The 19,557-nt window shown below is 40.1% G+C and overlaps 1 protein-coding gene across 1 annotated transcript; it reads right to left on the bottom strand.

Annotated features, from left to right (window-relative positions):
- Nucleotides 1–1,911: 1,911 nt before the first annotated feature.
- Nucleotides 1,912–14,690, bottom strand: LOC111270058 (endothelin-converting enzyme 1). The gene is made up of 8 exons (XM_086972342.1): nt 14,625–14,690; nt 8,621–8,719; nt 7,903–7,992; nt 7,483–7,655; nt 6,597–6,765; nt 6,114–6,368; nt 5,411–5,611; nt 1,912–5,010 (listed from the first exon to the last, which is right to left on the bottom strand). Exons 1-8 carry the CDS (start codon nt 14,688–14,690, stop codon nt 4,456–4,458), a joined length of 1,608 nt encoding a protein of 535 aa, XP_086828468.1. The 3' UTR covers nt 1,912–4,455.
- Between the last annotated feature and the right edge of the window lie 4,867 nt (nt 14,691–19,557).

Genomic DNA, 19,557 nt, shown 5'->3' with positions numbered 1-19,557 from the left:
AATAAACATTTAGATTTAGACTAACTTACCTAGTGTTTTTTATTTTATTACATGCGCAGTGTGCTCGTAATGGCACTATGCAGGGGGCAAATAAGTTCAATGCAGGAAAATAAATAGGATCGTATTCATAATAACGTGTTAATGCGCTAAAAGAGCTAACGGGCAAATACAAAAAACTAACTATAATAGACTACAGCTTATTAAAGAATTTTCTTTGCACAGTAGTGGAGAACTGATAGCAGCCGATCGGAAAATTACGTAGATAATACAAGGTAAATTATTATCAGTTTAGTTCTCGAATCACCATTGATTTTCCATTGGTTTCCCATTTTTCCAATTAATTAACCATTTCTAAAGCGATCGTGTTTTTTTTTAATCCGTCAAAGCTTTTCCGTGACATACCAGACTGCCCCACCTTTCGGCGATCTGTAAAGAGAACCGCAGCCTTAAAAACCTTTAAAAAAATAAAGCTCTACTCGTATACTTATGCACACCTGTCACGCAGTCTACAGAGTGGCCTAGCCCCATTTCTGCTCATGAGTTATTTCTGAGATAGCCTCTAAAGAAAAAGAGACAATTTGGAAATTTCCATATGCTAGAAATGTCACTCCTAGCCGTTATATTTATTCTATGTAAGGGGATTTTTCATTCCTAAAATATTCCAACTATAGCTTACGAATAACGTGTCAACGGTAATCATGGATTTAGCGATGTTAATAGATCCGTTCAACTCGTTGAAGTGTTGCTACATACATAAAGTTTCAATGGGATTCGTAGCATCTCAAAAGTCCAGGACTCGAGACTGCTGAAAACTCTCGAAAATACGTACCGCGGAAGCTTCTTCGGGTGATCCAACTGGCAATGAATATATATGTATATATTTTTTTCCTAAAATGGCCATTGATTTTTGTATCAGGAAGCCATATACATTTTCGTTAGTTGTCGAGCTTTTCAAATCTAAACCTCAGTGTTATATTTTGGTTTGCTTCTGTACAGTCTTCTTTAACTCTCTCAAAAGCCGGATAAAAGCTAGCAATAGCGTAGATTGTTAACTTCAGGCAAAAAACAGAAGTTTCTAGTTTTATCTGTTCTTCGCTCATATTTTCAAAATAAGGCAGCGCTTTTTCGCTATAATGTTTTTTTGCTGTTTGGTCTTAGAAGGGACTGGCGTTTTCCTGATACTCAAGATGGCGGATGTACACACGCGACGACCAAATGACCGGCTGAGGTCTTCTTGAGTCTTGAGTGCCCCATTATGTATATCGCAAGTGAAGTTAAAACGAGCAGTCGTTCATTTCCTCAGTTAAAGGTTCAGTTGTCCGAATCTATTTCAAAACTAATAAGTCACTTGGAAAGGGCAACATGGAGAAGTTTCTGATGAAGCTCACTGTGAAACGGGAACGACACCTATTAGTGGAATGTTCTATTACAAGAATCACCGTTTTTTCTTACGACTAACATTAACTTCGAACGATGTCAAGATAAATTTCTGTCAGTTAGCTTTCGATCTAGCCGATGAAGATAAAATACACATATACTATATTGTCTATCAGCTTTGGACACTGCTACCGAGAAAAGTAGCCAAAAGGGAATATTAATCACAATTAAATAGGAATCCCAGACTGTTCCTAACGAGCAAAAAGTAAAAGCAAGTTCACGTCTTTATAGTTCTTTAAATAATCGACATTATATATATATATATATATATATATATACATATATGTTTTATTGTAGTGGCTTATCATTTTTTTTATCGGACATTAAGCTTCATTTGATTATTTTGTGCATGATTTTTACCATTATACATTTAATTCGTCACGGGTAGACGCACGCATTTCTAATTTTCTGTTGGCTAAAGATATGCTTATACAGTAATAAGAATTGCAAAAATAATAAGGATAACTATCATCATCTTGTTACGAATTTAAGGATTTCTCCTCTTTATTTCAAACCTATGTGTTTCATAGATATTTAGGGTATTGGACCGTTATCATTACTAACTACTGCAACTATTATAGACAACAACGTTTGATTTTTCAAGATTCTACCTATCTATCAAATACATTGTGTATGAATCTACATAATTAAATAATTATTTCTTCGCCCCCCTTCCTTATCTTCAACACTGAGCCTTCATGTTCCCTACCGTGCTAAATCCCTGCTCTGGTGACAATCTACATTTTTTTTTTCGTTTATTTATGTTTCATAAAACAAAAATTTGCTAGGTGTATTGGTTCTTATCTGTGGTGGTCACTCTATAACCACACCCTTTACGAATATAAATATTATATTATTTGATATGCGAAAGCCTTTTATACGGTGGCGTCTTAACTCTGAAATATAACCAAACGTACGCATGTCCCTCTACTCTTAGCATGTATCGTATACATGCGTATGTGACTATGAACGTAACTAACACAATATTATCGCCTAGGGCGGTACATTCAAAACAGAAAATTTGGCCTGATATGTCAAAGCATAGAATTTACTTAGGGCATTTTCCCCATTGAGTTGCCTGGCTTGACAATCATTGTGGCTACAAAATCTTGATTACAGTATAAGGATTATTAATTTGTTCTAGAATATTGTTCGCGTTCAAGGGACAAGCCTCGCCTTCATAAAAACAAAGATCCGTTAATTTAAGGAACTGATCAAACGAGAAAGCGACAGTATTTAACTAATCGTTGCAGTTCTTACATGGGTACAAACAGTGAGAATACTACCAACTTATTACTACTAGTCTCGTTCTGCGTATCTAAATGAAAAACGTAAGTTGAAACCTGCATAAGCCCCTCGCCCATGTCCGGCTCCTATGCACTATAACTGCGGCCTAACGTTGAAAGAACAATCTTTTAGACAGTATTCCAGCCATGAATCCATGTAATTGTAGCGTGAGTCAACTAGTAGGTAGGCTCTTTGACGTCTCTTTGACCTGACCACCTGAAGAAAGCAGGTGCCTTTTTCACCAAACGGACCGTTATTATAATTGATATCAATAATAAAGATCATTCAAAACACAAATGTCACAGCTAAACTTGCTGTGTCTACGTACATCTAAAGGATGGAGAATAGATAATAAAGGTTGATTGCATTTCGAGGGAACGCGCCGCAACTTCGAAACGCATATTCGTTATAACCACTTATCCTATTCACTTCGATCACGGGTCCGTTATTTTGGAAATTATCGAGACCTTTTTAATGTGATCTCCTGTTTTTCTAGTAACCTCCTATATGCTTTACGAAAGGTAACGAAATTATGGACGAAAAATAAGAAAACCATAGGTGAAACGAACACAATTTTCGGGGCTCGATTTTCTCCTTAGCTGTGTCAATTGTACTAGGAACAAGGAAACTATCAAATCCAGCAGCGCTGTTCTGAACGCTTAACTTCCATGAAATGCGTAACTTATAACGATAGCGTATTAGTTAACGATGATTGCATAGGCATAATCACCGAATGAAGCTACGGGCGTTCTAAGCAACAGAGTACACTTCACGATTCCGTTGTCATCGTATTTGTTTTCCATAGGCAGTCCATGTAGCTGTTGTCAGTGTCCTGTTTCGTTGAATATCATTGGCTTTCTCGACCTGTTGAATCGCTTTCTTTATCTTTTAATGAAATCCACATTTAACGGACTTGTAAGTCCAGGGACAGTCCTATTTCATAAGGGGGGCGTTAGCTCGCGTAGGTGCCGTAATATACATGGTGTGTCTGCATGTGTGTATGTATGTAAGTTATTTCCTCGTCGCCCAGGATGTTACTATGTGCGTCATAGTTCCTACTGGAAATGAGGTAAACGTTCATTCTTTTGCTGAAGAGCAACGGGGCACGCTTATGTCACTGCTTTCTTGAAGTACATCATATTCGACAGGCGTTCATTATTAATGGAGAGAAACCGGTCAGTTGTACAACACGCTTGCAGCCACATATACAGCTGTTGGGTAGCAATGATAATTGCTTGCTGCCACCAGTTCATGGGAGGTGGACGCAATCGTAATCATACAATATAATCTCAATATTTCGCTTGCTACCAGTGCTGCGTACCTTACTCGGAATGCGACGTGGAACCCGTTGAGACTATCAATCAGTGTGAACGGGCATGTGATGACGGTAGGCTTTAGAAAAAAAAAGCTGTTATCTTAGAAATTCGTCCGCAGTCTTCGATGGAGCACATGTGTAGTATAGAAATGAAGTAGTAATATGCATGAAGCTCTCCTGAAAATTTTTTTTTGCAAAACGGCGAAACTGATCAAGGGAGCTAGCTGTATGCCGTCACCGCCTAAGACGATGAAGGGCCAAACAGTATTTAAGCGTTGCTCCTGATGACTGACATATACCTAATCGCCCACTACAGAAGATCCAGCAAAGGACGGTCGTCGTTAGTGCTTATATGTCCGTTTCAACGGAGCGAAATCGAAGAAAATATGATGTACATTGTTCATGTATTTCGCTGCCTACCAAACGTCACACACTTCTCGCGAAACCATACGACTCGATGCACTACACCCGAACGCGTTAGCGAAATCGGGTGTCTGTTGAAGTACTCGATGTAGGCGAAGTCTTTCCGGCGTTCTGGTCAGCGTTCGGTTTAGCTGCGCAATCGTTTTGTCGGCCATGTTTGCACAAATCAACTGACCGTACCCGATGTAGAACAACTGTCGAGCGTTGAAGTCAAGGCCGGGTAACTTCGATGGCGTCGAAGACTCATCCAACATCTGCAGCGCCACTTGTAGCCCGGCAATGTCGGAAACCGCCTCCTCAAGAAAGTTATCCAAAATGCCGTAGGAGTGCAGTTCATTTTCGGTATTTCTGTCTAGACACGTTAATAGATCTCCCAGGGCCTCAAAGGTCGTGTCGGCCACAGCTCCATGTTCACTAAACTGCAGTCCAAAACGGTCGATGGATTTTAGTGCCTCTTGAGCGACGACAGCAATGGCGGCTGCCTGTAGTCCGGCGTTTTGCCCAGCTGAGAAAATGGGCTGAGACAGCATACCCATTGGTACAGACACCTGTAGAGTAAGAGTCATTTGAAAAATGGGTAACAGCACTAATTACATTAGATTCAAAGATTTAGTCTTAAGAAGGCAGGTAAAAACTCATATATATATATTATATATATATATATATATAGTGAGATAGCAGTCACCTGTAACTTTGGGAGTCTTTATTTTGCATCTGTAAAAAATGTAGACGAGCAAAATATACTACAAATGACAATAAGAGAAAACTGAAAAGAAGACTATTACATTGTCGAAGGTTATTACTCGACTGAGAATAATTTGGTTTGAATTGTCCTTAAAAATCCTTTGAAAGCATCCTTCACAAAAAAATACGGAGAGAATATTTTCATTGTTACCCGCATAATTTCAAGTTTTTGCTAGCTGGTTGCGTGAAACACGGACAACTAACCTGATTGAAACTATACGAATAGTACGGCTGTAGGGACAGTGGTGGCACCGTCCAACCGAGTAGCTGAATCGCTAGATCTTTCTTATCCAACGCGTTGTCACTGACCGCCATTACCATCCATCTCTGCCTTAGCCTAAATAGCTCAATGAGGTTATCGAAGAAATCTCGATTTAACGTAGCATCTCGATAGTAGACGAAAGCCTGTAAGCATACGTATGCGTGACCAAACACATTTGCTGGATCAGTAATTCGCTTCGCTCGAAACGACCGAAAGGGGCAAATCGTAGACGGGCAAACAGTGAAACTATTTGCTGAACGGAAGCTTGAGTTCATCGTACTAGAGTAATGCAATGCAAATGTACATCAGTTACGTTGCATCGCGTTGGTACGCCCCATTTATCGTTACCGATATTGTTTTCCTATATCATTCGCTAATATCCAAGGATCATTTGTTTCATTAATGATCATAAGTATCATTTTTCTGTATGTGCTGTTCACCGGTAACTGTAAACAAAGATTGTAGAAAATTTAGGTTACAACGAAGTCAGACCGCCATAAAGATATTTACACAGTCCTTTCTAGAACGAGTACATTAGTTAGCCAGGAGTTCAATGAATGTTGAAATGTTTTTAAAAAAACACAACAAATTCGCCGTTTTATCTTGAAATTTAGCCAGTCAAATAAAGGCGATCCGCAGACTCACGTTCTCTTCAGTGTTAGCTCCATCAGGATATCCAATCTTGACATTCAGACCATCAAGACGATCATCCACTTTGTGGTATGAATCCTTAAGCCATGCTACGTTTTTAACGTGCCTACGAGCCAGGGCGGGGATCTTGTTGAGAAGTCGTTCAGCCTCCTGCTTGTTTGCAGTGAGATGAAAGCGGTGTTGGTGCAAATGAGCCAGACCAAGTCCGAAAAACTCATTGGTGAGGTCCAGGCAATGGACAAACGAGGTCTAAATGAATTCATAATTAATGAGGTAGGAACACATATATTAGATAAGTAGGGCAGACAGATGCATTAATTAACCTGAAAGTGATTTAAATAGCTTTTCAATATTCGTGCTAGCCAATAAAAGCATCGATTTTTCGCTCGTCGAGGCACACAAAAACACAATTTTTTAGCCATTTTGACAGTATGAGACTACATTAGAAGAGATCCGAGCTGCTCATTCTGAAAGTACCTGATGGTCGATCTTGTTGACCTCAGTACCGGCAATCTCAGCACGGAACTTAGCCTCGAGAAGCCTGATCTCTTTGCCCAAGAACGGCGTAAATTTCAGAACGAAGTGCCACATTATGTAACGACTTTTAAGATCGACATCGGATGTCGACAGAACCTTACGCAGTTGCCTGTAAACACATATATTACTATTAATACTTCTCAGATGACCACCAAAATATCACTGGTGGGCAATTTTTCTGCTGTCCCTTAACGGGATTTAATCACCGAAATATCATTTCGAAAACGGTGGGGTAGTCCACGTATCGCTTTACATGCATTGCTATCTATGCATCAGTGTAAAATAATGCCTATGATATTGGATATTTATGAAAATAATATAAGAAAAAGAAAGAAAATAATATAGTAATGTTCCATTGTTTTCATGAGTTTTATGATACAACAATCTACTTTTTACATGTAACTTTGTAGTTTTATCAAAAGTAAATAACTTGGCTCTCTCGATTTGCAACACTCAATTTCCAATGTTGAACGTAGGTAAAAAGTCATCTCAGTCAGCTTAGCGACTTCCATGAATAGACTTCAAACCCGAATACTGGACAAGGTTTATATATTGAAACAAATTTTCTGGTTGATGAAATAGATTGATTAATCCTCTAGAAGTTGCATGAATCAAGTGAACTGCCATTATGTTTTTTTAAAACATAGATTTTTTTACCTTTAAAGGTTCTGATTTTTTTTTGGTCGAATTTTAGAGATACATTTAGCTTGCGTACTCCGCGAAACATCTTGTGAATTTGTTAAAACAAACGCCGCAATATCGGATAGTTTCACTCATGAGGCAGTTAACCCGAAAGATCGCTTGAAAAAAGTTGAATTCTACTTACTTGAAATATTCGACATTTTCGATAATCACCCGATACTGGTTGTTAATACGAGTGTTTTTGAAGACCATGCCAAGCAGCTCTTCCCACAGGATATTCGGCGTGATGATCTTCAGTTCACTTAGTGGAAGTACGACACGATCGCGAGTGAGGTTGCGCGTATGAAGCTCGGAAAACTGTGTGGGATCAAAAATGTAACACGAACTCAGCAAGGTCACCGATGGATCCGAACCAAGCACAGTATTCCGAGCGGATCGTACAGCGAAAACTATATACTTAATTATATAACCAACTCGATGTTTAACGACTCATGAGGGTTATAATAGCCGAACTTCCATTGAACTCAATTATGAACTATATAAAGTTATACTTAATAATTTAATTGACTTAATAAACGTTTAATTGTACAAAAATCGTATATGCCTTTAGTAAACGGCTCTCATATTCGTACAACAGTTCGCCTGTATCTTCGATTCTGTAGTGGTTGTCGTTTTCTCTGAGGATGCGGACCACCTGTAAGATCATAGAGAAAAACGCACATGGAAAGGAAATGTAATGGCAGGAAATAAACTCATCTGCTGTTGAGCTTATTGATTCCCGTATTGGGGAATCCAAGGCAAATTTAAACCTGACAACAAAAACTCTCCGAAACGTCACGAAACGCATGTACATACACTAGTTATAGGCAGTTTTTATCGATATTGGTCATCTATAGCGTGCGGAGCTCAAAAACTTAGATCGTTGCAGTCAGCCAATGAAACGGCCAAAACGAAAGATCAGAAGGTTTGAAGAGATCCTTCGGCTGCCTGTGGAACACCAACTGAACAGTAGTGATACGCGTATGTTGTACATAACTGTGTGTAATTTTTCTAACGCATTTCCGTAAGAGCAGATAGGGAAGTGGAGAAGGGATGAAAGCTCAGAACTGATTATTCAAAACGTCTGCTCGAGCAGATCGGAAGTAAAATCGGGTTTAATTTATAATCATACGAAAAAGACAGGTAGAATATCTAAACTTACACAAATCCAAACTGATAATGGCAATCTATTGTTGTTATAATAGCTCTCTCCAAAAAAATCAACGCTTTCGCTAAACTGGGCATCTCGAAGCAGGAATATAGTGTGTGTTTGTGATACATACATCGTTGATAAAATTTACATAGGATTTACGTAAGAATGGCTTCGTAAGGCTGTCGTAATTCACGGGATTAGCGCCGAGACCGAATCCGGATGGTGAAATCTGTAACAAACCAGAGTTCAAATCAGAAATTGTACGTTCTTCCGGTGTTGCCTACCTAGACAACTATATTTATCACTGTACAATACATCAGTCTAGTTAGAAATTCAGATGCTCAACTACTATAAACAAGAGCTCTATTATATGGTTGATATGTTATCGCATGTTCATTAGTAACACGGGCTAACTTCCGCATCCGCAGGTTTCAGGTAATGTTTTCTGTTACTGACTTCCTGGTAGCATTGACAAGCGTCTCTGTTATCCACAATAGCTTGGCCGTAACATTACGCTCAAGCGTCTGGACGTTATTAAAGCATCTTAACAATTAACATGCTCATGACTATAACTATTTATTTTAGTTTTCGGTCATTGCCTAATTATCGTTTCCTATTTTCTCAACCCTTTACTACCTAGTACAAAGGACTTTGTTACAGAAAGCATATAGCAAATCAGTGCCACATCGATGGGTCATGGCGCATTAGCGACAGGCGAAACGGCCGCCTGCTGCGGTGTCGCGTACGGGACCACAAAGCGCCAAGACACCAAAAGCATTGAGCCAGTCATGTGCACCATAACATAAAACCATTCGTACAAAAAGTGATAGCTTTTTATTCAACGCTAGAATGAGTTCCTTATCGGGTATCTCCGACCGTAAACGCTTCCGTGTATTCGAAAGTATTAGAGCTATCGCTATACCCATAATAACAACAACAACAGCTTCCTGTCTGTTTTTCGAAAAGAAACAAAGACCGAAAAAGCCTGGCCAGGCCGAGAGACGCATGAATGCTCTCGTACGTATCCATAAATGAGCCACTTTGGCTTACATGAGCCGTCTTCATAAGTAAAACATGCTATATCGGTCAGTCATCACAACCAAAGGGTCTGCCATTGAATGAATCAGTGACGGCATTCGTAATATCCAGAACATGCAGCGACAATACTGGTTCGTGTCTACGGCACGATTATTCTCAAACAAATGTGCAGAAAAATAGATTTAATTATTCATTTAACTCGCATGCGTCCATAAAACGGTCGCAAAAAACAGGTACTGATGAGGGTAGCGAAGTAAGGAGACACTGACCAACGGAAGTCAGATGAGTCATCAGGAACGAGCAGGAGCATATTGTGTTTCGTAGTACGTGACATCGTTTTTTGATACAAAGTGCTTTGGTAAAATGAAAAGTATCTCTATCCTTGTGAGCAGTTTATCTCAGGTGTACGCGAAACAAATAGCCATAGAAACAAATGTGTAAGTATGGTCCTTGCTGACTATTACACATATATTACTAAGATCATCGAATAGTTACAAAGCAGCTACTGGGTTTTCTACCAATCTATATCCACTTTATCAAGTAGTGCGTGATCAATTTACCGTTTTCTGTCTGGACGTGTACGTAGTTACCACGTAAAAACGTTGGGCTTCTTGTCTGCTTTTAAAACTTAGAAATAGGAAACGTTCGTTGTCGTAACTCATTACATCGATGTCAAACGTCCGAACGCATTGACGAGAACTGACCGCTAACACACGGGAAGTTCCTTGTTCTAACTTCTGTGTTCTTTTTTTATTTAACCATTTTATTCCATTTATTAACACCTTTGAAGTAAGCAACGACGCAGTCACACACGTACGGATTATAGCGGCCTGGCAAATTTACCAGCATAGAATAAATTCTATGCAATACTGCTAGCTGCTGGTCGCTTCGTTCTGTCTTTATTAGTTTAATATTTGGGTGTTTTACGTTCGTCCGAGATACTTTGTCATTTAGTTTTGGCCCTATGCTTCTCTTCCGTAACACTCGACGTATCCATAGGGACATCTTCTGAGTGAGCCCATCAGAAAACGATCATCAGTGACATTTCTATTAAGCAAAAGGCGTCCAACGCTAGCTGAAATCAGCTTAAAATATTCCAACACAGATGCACACGCCCCGTCTTCCTGTTCCGTCTAATATTCTATGACTAATTGTGGCGTACAATAATACAGAGATAAAAGTCCCTATAGATATGATCGTAACGCCGTTAAGCCACAACGAAAGCTGAATTATCTCTCCGGAGAAGCTGGTCGAGAAAAAAGATAATGCGAAGTAATCGATTGACAGCGGCCGTGGTAACGGACGAAATCCCTGTGGGTTATCTTTCACGAGCCACTATTTTATTGCGGACACGTTTTCGCAAGCGGCACATAGAACCATTGCGCTATACTGACCGTGAATAATTCCGACTCAACGATATGTACTATAACTACTATTAGAAGAAAACGAACTTACGAGCTATAATAGTAATGATTTAGGGTAGTATCGTCACTCCGCAGTGGGCCTTCGATATAGTCACGGCAAAAATAAGCCCAGTACTAACAGCTATATTAACAACATCCAACGTTACCCATATATATGGATCACATTTAGCCCACGGTAACCACACATGGGACGACTAGTCGACGCTGACTGGTTGGTCTTGATTAACATATTGCCATAACGTTTGTCCTAATTAGAATTATTGTTTCACACAACGCGTACATTGTTCTTAGAAATTATCAAAACTTCATAAGGGTATACTCTGTTTCGACGATTCGATGATAACAATAGACGACTAAACGATAACATCAACTTAACTTAAGAAGAAAACTCTTCGTTTTTATCGCAATTCACGTTTAGACTATATTTGGATTGCACCGCAACCTCGGTCTGAACGATGAAGGATAGAAAAAAACATTGTACTCATGAGAAAATTTGCATACGCATTGAAATACAAATCGGTGCCAATGGCCAAATATGATCCATACACCTTCACAAATGTCACGAACCCTATCAGCGTGGCAGCCACGAAGGATTTCCAAACATGAAGCATAATTAACGTAACCGGCTACTTTATAACGGCCAGTGCCTATACTTAATAATGATGTCGCGGACCAGGCAGGCCTTTCGCAATGTCCTATAGCCTCTCGACCGGCAAACCGACGTATCGCTTTATTTGATACATCCATCAAGGGCCTGGGAGGTAGATATGCTTCATTTAATCGATGACAGACCGCTGCGGCAATCCGGTCTGACCCTGCTGCCTCAAAATGTCCGCGTCATTAGAAAAGACAATGCAATTTGTGTCAATTATCGAGTATAAGATCAGCTAGTAAGACGCATTTACTATTCATTATTAATCTAAATTCATTGTCCACAGCTTACCAAGTGGTTTATCTAGATTTTCTAGATAAAACTCTGATAGAACAATTATTTCGCTGCAATTATGCTTCCAGATATCGTTCTTGGCAAAATATCGAGCTTTCGATCTTTAGATGATACATCACCTAATGCAACAATACCACTCGGTAAACTAAATGAGTAGATCTTTCATTAACGAAATTTGCCCTCGTCCGGTACCTCTATCATTGTGCGAATGTACCCAGCAATGTTTCATGCTTCAGTGTTTTTCGGTCCGCTCACTTAGCTTACCTAACGAGGGACACGTTCTTACAAAAACACATCCCGTCTAAATCCTGACTTCGCTTTAAGGATGGCCTGAGAAACAGAAGTACATTGCTTCTCCGTGTCTTTATTCGAATTAGGGAATTAACTTCTATTTCCGTCTATACCAGTCGGGGCGCAACAAGTATCAACGAAGACAACATCTAAAAAATGTGTGTATGTTGCCGACCTGACAATTGTCTGTTGAAATACACTGGGGTGTCCCAGCGTGACGTTTACCTTTACATCAGTTCTATGCATACGTGCACGAAACGAATTATATTAAGAAAACGGAATTTACATAAGACAAATTTACCAATTGTGCAGACAATTTCTATTGGTTCTGCGTACTAATGATGGCTTACGGACGGTGCATCAAGGCTCATACTGGGAGGGGGGGGGGGCTTACGCTGAAGACTGAAGGAATCACGAGATGGGGTTGAACACACGGTTATTACGTGTGGTTATTTAGAACGGGTTTGGAAATTTACGTAGACAAACGATGAGACAAGCTAATTATCATCGATAATAGCGGTTCAGTATTTAGCAACCACGGCGCTCGGAGTTAGACTGAACGCTACCCCCCTCCCCCCCCGCTGTATTTTAGCATCTAATAGGATAAATCAATATAAATTAAAATCAAGAAAAAATCGTCGCTGAGAAGATTTATCGACGAATCATTTACCTTTAGATTACATTTTGTAGCTATTTTTTTTTATAATTCACAATTACAAAATATAGCTACAAAGCCTTTTTAATTAGTTGAAGGGACTTCCCTCCAGTCGTATACCTCCACTTCAATGAAGCACAAACCTGATCAGATAGAATAGCGGCGATTGCGACCGTTGCCGACAAATATCTAACTTATACCGACGACAGATTTTCAATTGAGGCAGGTGTTTCGAGCGGCCATTGCCCCGATTATACACCCAGTCAATCGTTACTTCTAATAACTGACCTAAAATTTGCAAGGCGTTTGCATCTTCCGTTTACTCTTGATTCACTTTTGTTTCATGGCGTACCCAATCAGGTGGAAATGATGCGAGGCACTATTAGACCGAATAGTCGCTGTTGTCACCCACGATCATAACGAAAAATTAGTTCTTCATCTATTCCATTGAAATCGACGATGAGGGCAGGTTGTTTCCACCGTTCAGAATTTCTCGGTACCTGAATCATTTTCGACACAAGCGTCTTTGGTGGGTCCTCCTGATGGTTTTTACTCGTCAACGTTTTTTTTTTCTACAGGGAACCAGTGTTGGATGTGGATGCCTTGCAACACTATTTTTAGGAAATATATCAAAGGCTCATTTGCTCTTTAATTTGTGTGAGTTTGACACATCCATATTTTAAAACTCCTTAAACCTGTTCTATCTGCTCCACAGTAGTTTCTCTCTAAACCGTTTCTCTTTGAATTGGTGTCAACGAGGCAATCTGCATCTGTTACCGTGAATTCAGATAAGAACAATTATAGTCATTTTCACTCATGAAAACAATAATTTCAGCATTTTCTTCTTGAAAGTCGTACGTTCTTCAGGTATCCTAAGCGTGCATTTGTACCTCGTCTGCTAATACCAAATGTAGTTTCTACCCATTTTGCTCTGCTGCAAGCGTTACCGTAAACCTTTTATCCTTGTTACGAAGATTTCGGGCAAAATTTGAAGGAAAACTTAGCTTAATAATCATAGCTTATCACATGTCCCTTTTAGTATACGCAATTATTTAACCATTCGCGCCAGAACGCTGACCTTCTTCTCCTGCAATGCTCTCAAATATTGCGCTTATGTATTGGAAACTATGGCTGTGATTCGCGCTTCGCTTAAAAGTGATATTAGTTCAGCTCTGCAACAACAGCTATCAGGGGGTTTGCACGCTATTGCTTCAGGTATTGTCGCTCTACAGACGTCCCAGCGATGCTCCACTATGTCAACACGCGGCTACGTACTCTGGTACCGTAATTATTCCAGTGAATTTTTGCCTCGTCATCTTCCACGCCAGGTCCTTTCTAACGTCCTCCTCATTGCCCATTCCTGTCTAGTTACTCATTACGTCGCGTGGCGTTTACACTCACTTTTTCTGCAGCGGAAGCCGCCGACGTCGAAAAGTCGAAGCCGATTTAGTTCCGCAGCCGTAACTCTACTTGCTGCTCCTCCTTTTGGTCTTCATCGTTACGACTGTTCCAAATCATCGACTTCTGATTTTTCCCTACTTTTTGGTTCTTCAGGCAGCCACAGCGGTAGCAATGGAGCTAGCGACAGCATTTAATATCAGAGCACTATATTCTGAGTGGTTCGTTGAAGTGATACATTTTCTTTGCAGTGTCAATTCTAGCGCCGTCACCGGCAGACAAACATAGAAAATCGGTGCTGTCCGTCACGGAACGATGAGCGACTACATCGGCATTTGCACGTCATCCGTGTTTGACGTCGGGTAAGCAGTGCGTCACTTACCACGATGTCCAGAAGAAATGACAGGCAGACGTTCTTAAAGATTAGACTGGGCCCGTGCCTGGCCATGTTAAGCAGCTTTCTTTCTAATTCTAGCTGCTCTTTAGGAGTACGTATTTACGATATAGCTACGACAATAAGCCGCTTACCTTGCCAACTGACCGAAATAGCCACTGAAGCAACAGAGCACACAGAGAAGATTCGTTCCGTAGGTCTGCAGTTATCGAGACGATGGAGCACAATGGACGATCAACGACTAGCCCAGTAAATTTCGTAGTCGTTCTTCAAGCTGTTTGTTTTGTTCGTCTCTGTTCATTCTTGTGCACATAAGAGACAGATGGGGTAGAGGGTTGGGGGACCAGATACGAAGCAATGGGATACGGCAAGATGCCGCACGCGCCGGCTAACCACATGAAAAACAAGGACCCCGAAGCGCGCCTCGTGGCGAACCAAACACAGATTTATATAGTAGATCCTAAAGATAGCGAGTGGCATTTTACTGTGTTGGCGTCTTGTGTAGCGGTTCTCTTTCGATGGCGCTTAGAACGATCCGCCACACGATTGCAAAAACCAATACAATACAACTGCCGATCACGATAGCAGCAGCCGCGGCAACATGTAACCGTCAGTAGCGACCACCGAAAGCAATACCGAGAACGGCTTTAGTTCGAGGAAACCGGCAAAAAAGTGACAACGGACTACGTTTGATAAAAAGTATCCGTAGGAAGCATAGCTACGAAATATATGTAGATGGACTGATATGTTCACATCTTAACATTACAACATACGGAAAAAAAGAAAGGAAGAAATTCAGGCCAAATCATAGAAATTTTGTGTGGACAGCGCCTATTCTTCCAATACTATATCAAAAATAGCAGCTTTTGTAAAATGTACCTATACAAAGGTTATGATGCCAGGCACCGTAACTATTGCTGCTGGATGTTTCTAAATTCACCTAATAGTTATAATCGTACAAATAAAGTTTTTCACTTATTCTGAACTTCTTTCGTGTACGTGATCGGCCCCACCTGCGCACCTCAGGATGAAATAACCCCCTTCTGAGGCATTCATAAATTACCTCCAACACCTCATTCAAACAGCTGAATTCAATTAGAACCAGCAACATTGGAAATAAAGAAAGTTAAACAGTGTTAAAAATCGTACACGTATACGCACCAGACCCTTATGACATAAAAATATTCATGTCGTTTGAGGGTAGCAATTGCCCCAGGCTAGTGTTTTTTTCTGGAGCGGGATGAGCGTGCATATATGTATCACCGTTAAGAAGTACAACCTGCGGTTACTAAAGATTCCTATCTTGAAAATGTTGCCTATTCCATTTATGATTAGTGTTGCTTTCCTTTTGATTGAAGCTACCTTTCTATAGGCTTATGCCTGAAAACCGAGTCATTACCATAAGCCCTTCTGTACAATAGCAGGAATAACTACTCGAACTACGATAAAAATAAAAACAAATAAATAGTTACGAGGAAGACGAAATAAAGAAATATACTAGGAACATTTGAAAAAAGCATGTTTTTCTAATTGCTCTTTAGCTTCTATCGTTGGGTACACAGTTCTGTATTCTACAAATATTGCTCCTTTAAAGGTTTCCAAATGCAATCCGTTAGATACAGTATCTAAACATCTTGCCGAAATATTTTTTCAGTCTTTCCTCCGTTCTATCTCAAGTGTGCTCGGTGTAATGCTGTGACCAGAGTTGTGGTTCTTGTAAAGAACGTGCCGCCTAAAGGAATGGCCCGCCTTCTTTAAAGGTCTAGCTATGACTAGTAAGCATTGCCCAAGTGCAGCGGCTTCTCAAGGCGTGCATATGCAACGTCAAGGGTTATTTGTTACCGTAGAACATTTACTATTAAAAGGTATTAGCAGTAACTTCGTGAGCGGCTTAGAATCCGATAATACTTGACACTTGATTGTTTAATTAGTGACGAGGGAACTTCAGCCATCACCGCGTAGACTGAGCTGAGAACATGCACAAATGATTTAATTACTTCTGATTCGTACAAAAGACTTTGTACGGATGTTGTTGTTGAATAGTAGTTCTGAATTTAAAATCAGTTAAGAATCTTAAAAAATTACTAATTAATCCTACCTATAAATTGAATTCAGAAGTTTCGAGAGTTATAGGTTGTTATTTCATTGTGGGAGACACGCTCCCCATACATAACGCAGACAAATGAACCAACGCCCATTATCAACAATTAGGGAACTTCAAGACTGGATCATGTCGTTAGTCGCTCTATAATGGAGTCCCTTGATGAAAGGGGTAGAGTCTTATATAAAGCGCGTTGTTTCAGACTTTCCAGACATGTTTCCCGCCAATTCTGAGGCTCAATAAAATCAATCGATCGGCTTGCCTTCTCATTTTGTCCAAGAAGGTTTACGCTTAACGCAAATCCAGATAGGACTATCTGGCACCACTAAAGTTTATTGAAATGCCTTGCCAAGGACGGTCGAAAGCTCTATATGTAATGTTCGAAATGGTTGAAATTGTCCTCTGTAACTGCGTACTTAAAAATGATGTATTTTTGTATGTGGGTTTTATTATAACCGTTGTCAATAACAATAATATTACAATTGTATATATATATATATATATTACAATAGAGAAACAGCTAGTAAGTGAACGTAACGAGCTCGCAATGGCCTGTGTCCTGCTCGTAGGCTTCATACTGTTCGGTACAATAGTGATCGTCCTAAACAGGTTGCGGTCATTTAATACCCTTTGTATACGAAATAATTTTATTTGGATTGTTGTTTACCTTAATTATCTGATAACCACTCAGTTGTCCGTTATCTAAGCCATCAGTTAGCTACCGTTGATTCAAATGACAAGAAAAATCATGATAGCGCGCTTAACCCAACGACATTATTACAAAAGCGCATTTATGGCCAGGTTAAAAGAATTGGAGAGTGTATCTACAAGCATCAAAAGGAAGTCTTCTTAAGTAACAACGGCCTAAGCGTTCTTATATCGCCCTCAGGTACTCCTTCACAACATATCGCCTTTGCCAACTTTTCATTCGACTTCTTCTGAGACAGAATGAAACAAGGTATCGCATCGAGTTTCAGCCTAGTAAACACTTTTAACCAGATAGGTTTCTTAGTGCCTTTGTGGACTAATCGTTTTCTAATGAAACGATGATGGATCCATGTTGTAGTTCTAGGTTCTACTCAACGTCATCGTTGAATCAGCTTAGATCCGGGCCCTGGAGTCACGAGCTATTAAGAGCTCTGTATATATAAGACTCGCACGCTTTGACTTCAAAAGGCTGCAAAATGGGGTTAAAATAGGAAACTTCCAAATGCATAACAATGGATAGGAAACATTTTCAAGCGTAAAATAAAATAGTTCTAAACAGGACGAATGTAAGTTAAGAGTAACACGCAATTGCCTACAGACAGACAGTGTGAAATAACTAAAGCGTCTTTTTTAACTTGCCAAATGTTGAATAAGAAGTAATTTGACTGGAACTGAGGAATTTTATTTATTCTAACTTGTCCTGCTCCAGCCTTGAACGTTTTTTCTGAACCTATTGCCGTCACAAGTAAACAATAATATTTCTATTTCTCAAAAACCTATTCTGTAGCTATCGAAGACATTGTGCAGTAGTTTCCAGGTAGATCCATCACAAAAATAGTATTCGACCTTAGCCTTCCTTCTGAATCATGCATTGGCTGTTGTTGACGATGTTTCAAACAATGATCTTTTGAAATAATATTAGAATGAAGATCCAGGAGCTTTTTCGAGTACCAGTCGTACAACAGCAGGCGAACACCTAACAATAAACCTGGTTTGCATAGGCATCCAGTTTTTATTCGGATAAGGTTAGATGGTCATCGTCGTTCATTGATTGTACAGTCATCACACGCAGATAAAGAGCGGTGTCCGCCAACTCATTGGTTAGATATGAGCTTATATGCAATCTATAGAGTATTTGTCTGCGTACCACTTCGATGAACGCAGTAATCTGTTGATTCGGACGGCTGAAGTAGATTTTCATCCGGCTTTGATGGCTGGCATCACTAGCGCTACCATTTACGGGCTGAGAACGTGACTATAGTACATAGTGCCACATGACACGGAAATCAGTAGCTTACATTTAAGGATTTCAGCTTGCTGCTGCTGTTGTTGCAGTTAAAAGTTCCCCATTGCCTAGAAACGCCTTCACTCTTCTAACGCTATCTCGAATTTTTTAGCTTGATTTCCCCTAGGAACCACCCCTGGCGCCACGCGAACGAGCAATATTTAGACAATTTTTCAGAGGTATCTGCCCAGGAAATTTCTGACGCGACGGCACTGGCAAATTGGTAAAGAACGAAATGCGTGCGCGACAGAAAAACATGAAACTACACAAGACAAATAGGAGAAAAGCCGCTTGCCTTTTCCTTCATACGCATCATATTCTTACCTGTGGTAAACATCGCTTGCCCCTTGTATCGTCTTGACGAAGTTACCAATTGCTGTCGACCGGTTTAGTTCGTAACACGTAACATAGAAAAGGTCAGCGCAACAAAACCGTCTGCGTCCAAATGAAAGACTTACGTCAGCAACACTGTACTTCTACTTTATACGTCGTATTCGTATCTATACGTGTCCGCGTGTACCTGTCAGGCTCGTCGTGAACCAGAGCTGATAGCGGCCATTGGTGCCACAAGATTGCTTCTTAAAATCTTTGTGCAAGCATCACCATTACTATATAGAGAAAAACTAGCATAAATAGGTTTGACGGTGTATGGTTATTTTTGTCGGTTGCCAACGCATGGTTTAGCTCGAACCCTGAATTGTCCGGATGTGTCTATATTTATTCATATATATCTATAAATATATACGCCCCGATAATTCTGTCCCACATAAGAGCGCGTTGCTAACGTCAGTCAAACGTCTGAAACGCTTACCACCAAAAGAAACCGC

This window comes from Varroa jacobsoni, unplaced genomic scaffold (genome assembly GCF_002532875.2).
Source record: "Varroa jacobsoni isolate VJ856 unplaced genomic scaffold, vjacob_1.0 scaffold_1438, whole genome shotgun sequence".
In the NCBI taxonomy this organism is placed as follows: domain Eukaryota; kingdom Metazoa; phylum Arthropoda; class Arachnida; order Mesostigmata; family Varroidae; genus Varroa; species Varroa jacobsoni.
Note: the sequence above shows the minus strand (reverse complement) of the source record. Positions and strands in the feature narration are given on the sequence as shown.

Coding starts and splice junctions, on each gene's coding strand:
- LOC111270058 (XM_086972342.1), bottom strand. CDS start 14,690: ATGGCCAGGCACGGGCCCAGTCTAATCTTTAAGAACGTCTGCCTGTCA. Junction 7,656..7,902: donor ATGAGAGCCGTTTACTAAAG/GCATATACGATT, acceptor GATCCCACACAG/TTTTCCGAGCTTCATACGCG. Junction 5,612..6,113: donor GAGCTAACACTGAAGAGAAC/GTGAGTCTGCGG, acceptor GTATGCTTACAG/GCTTTCGTCTACTATCGAGA.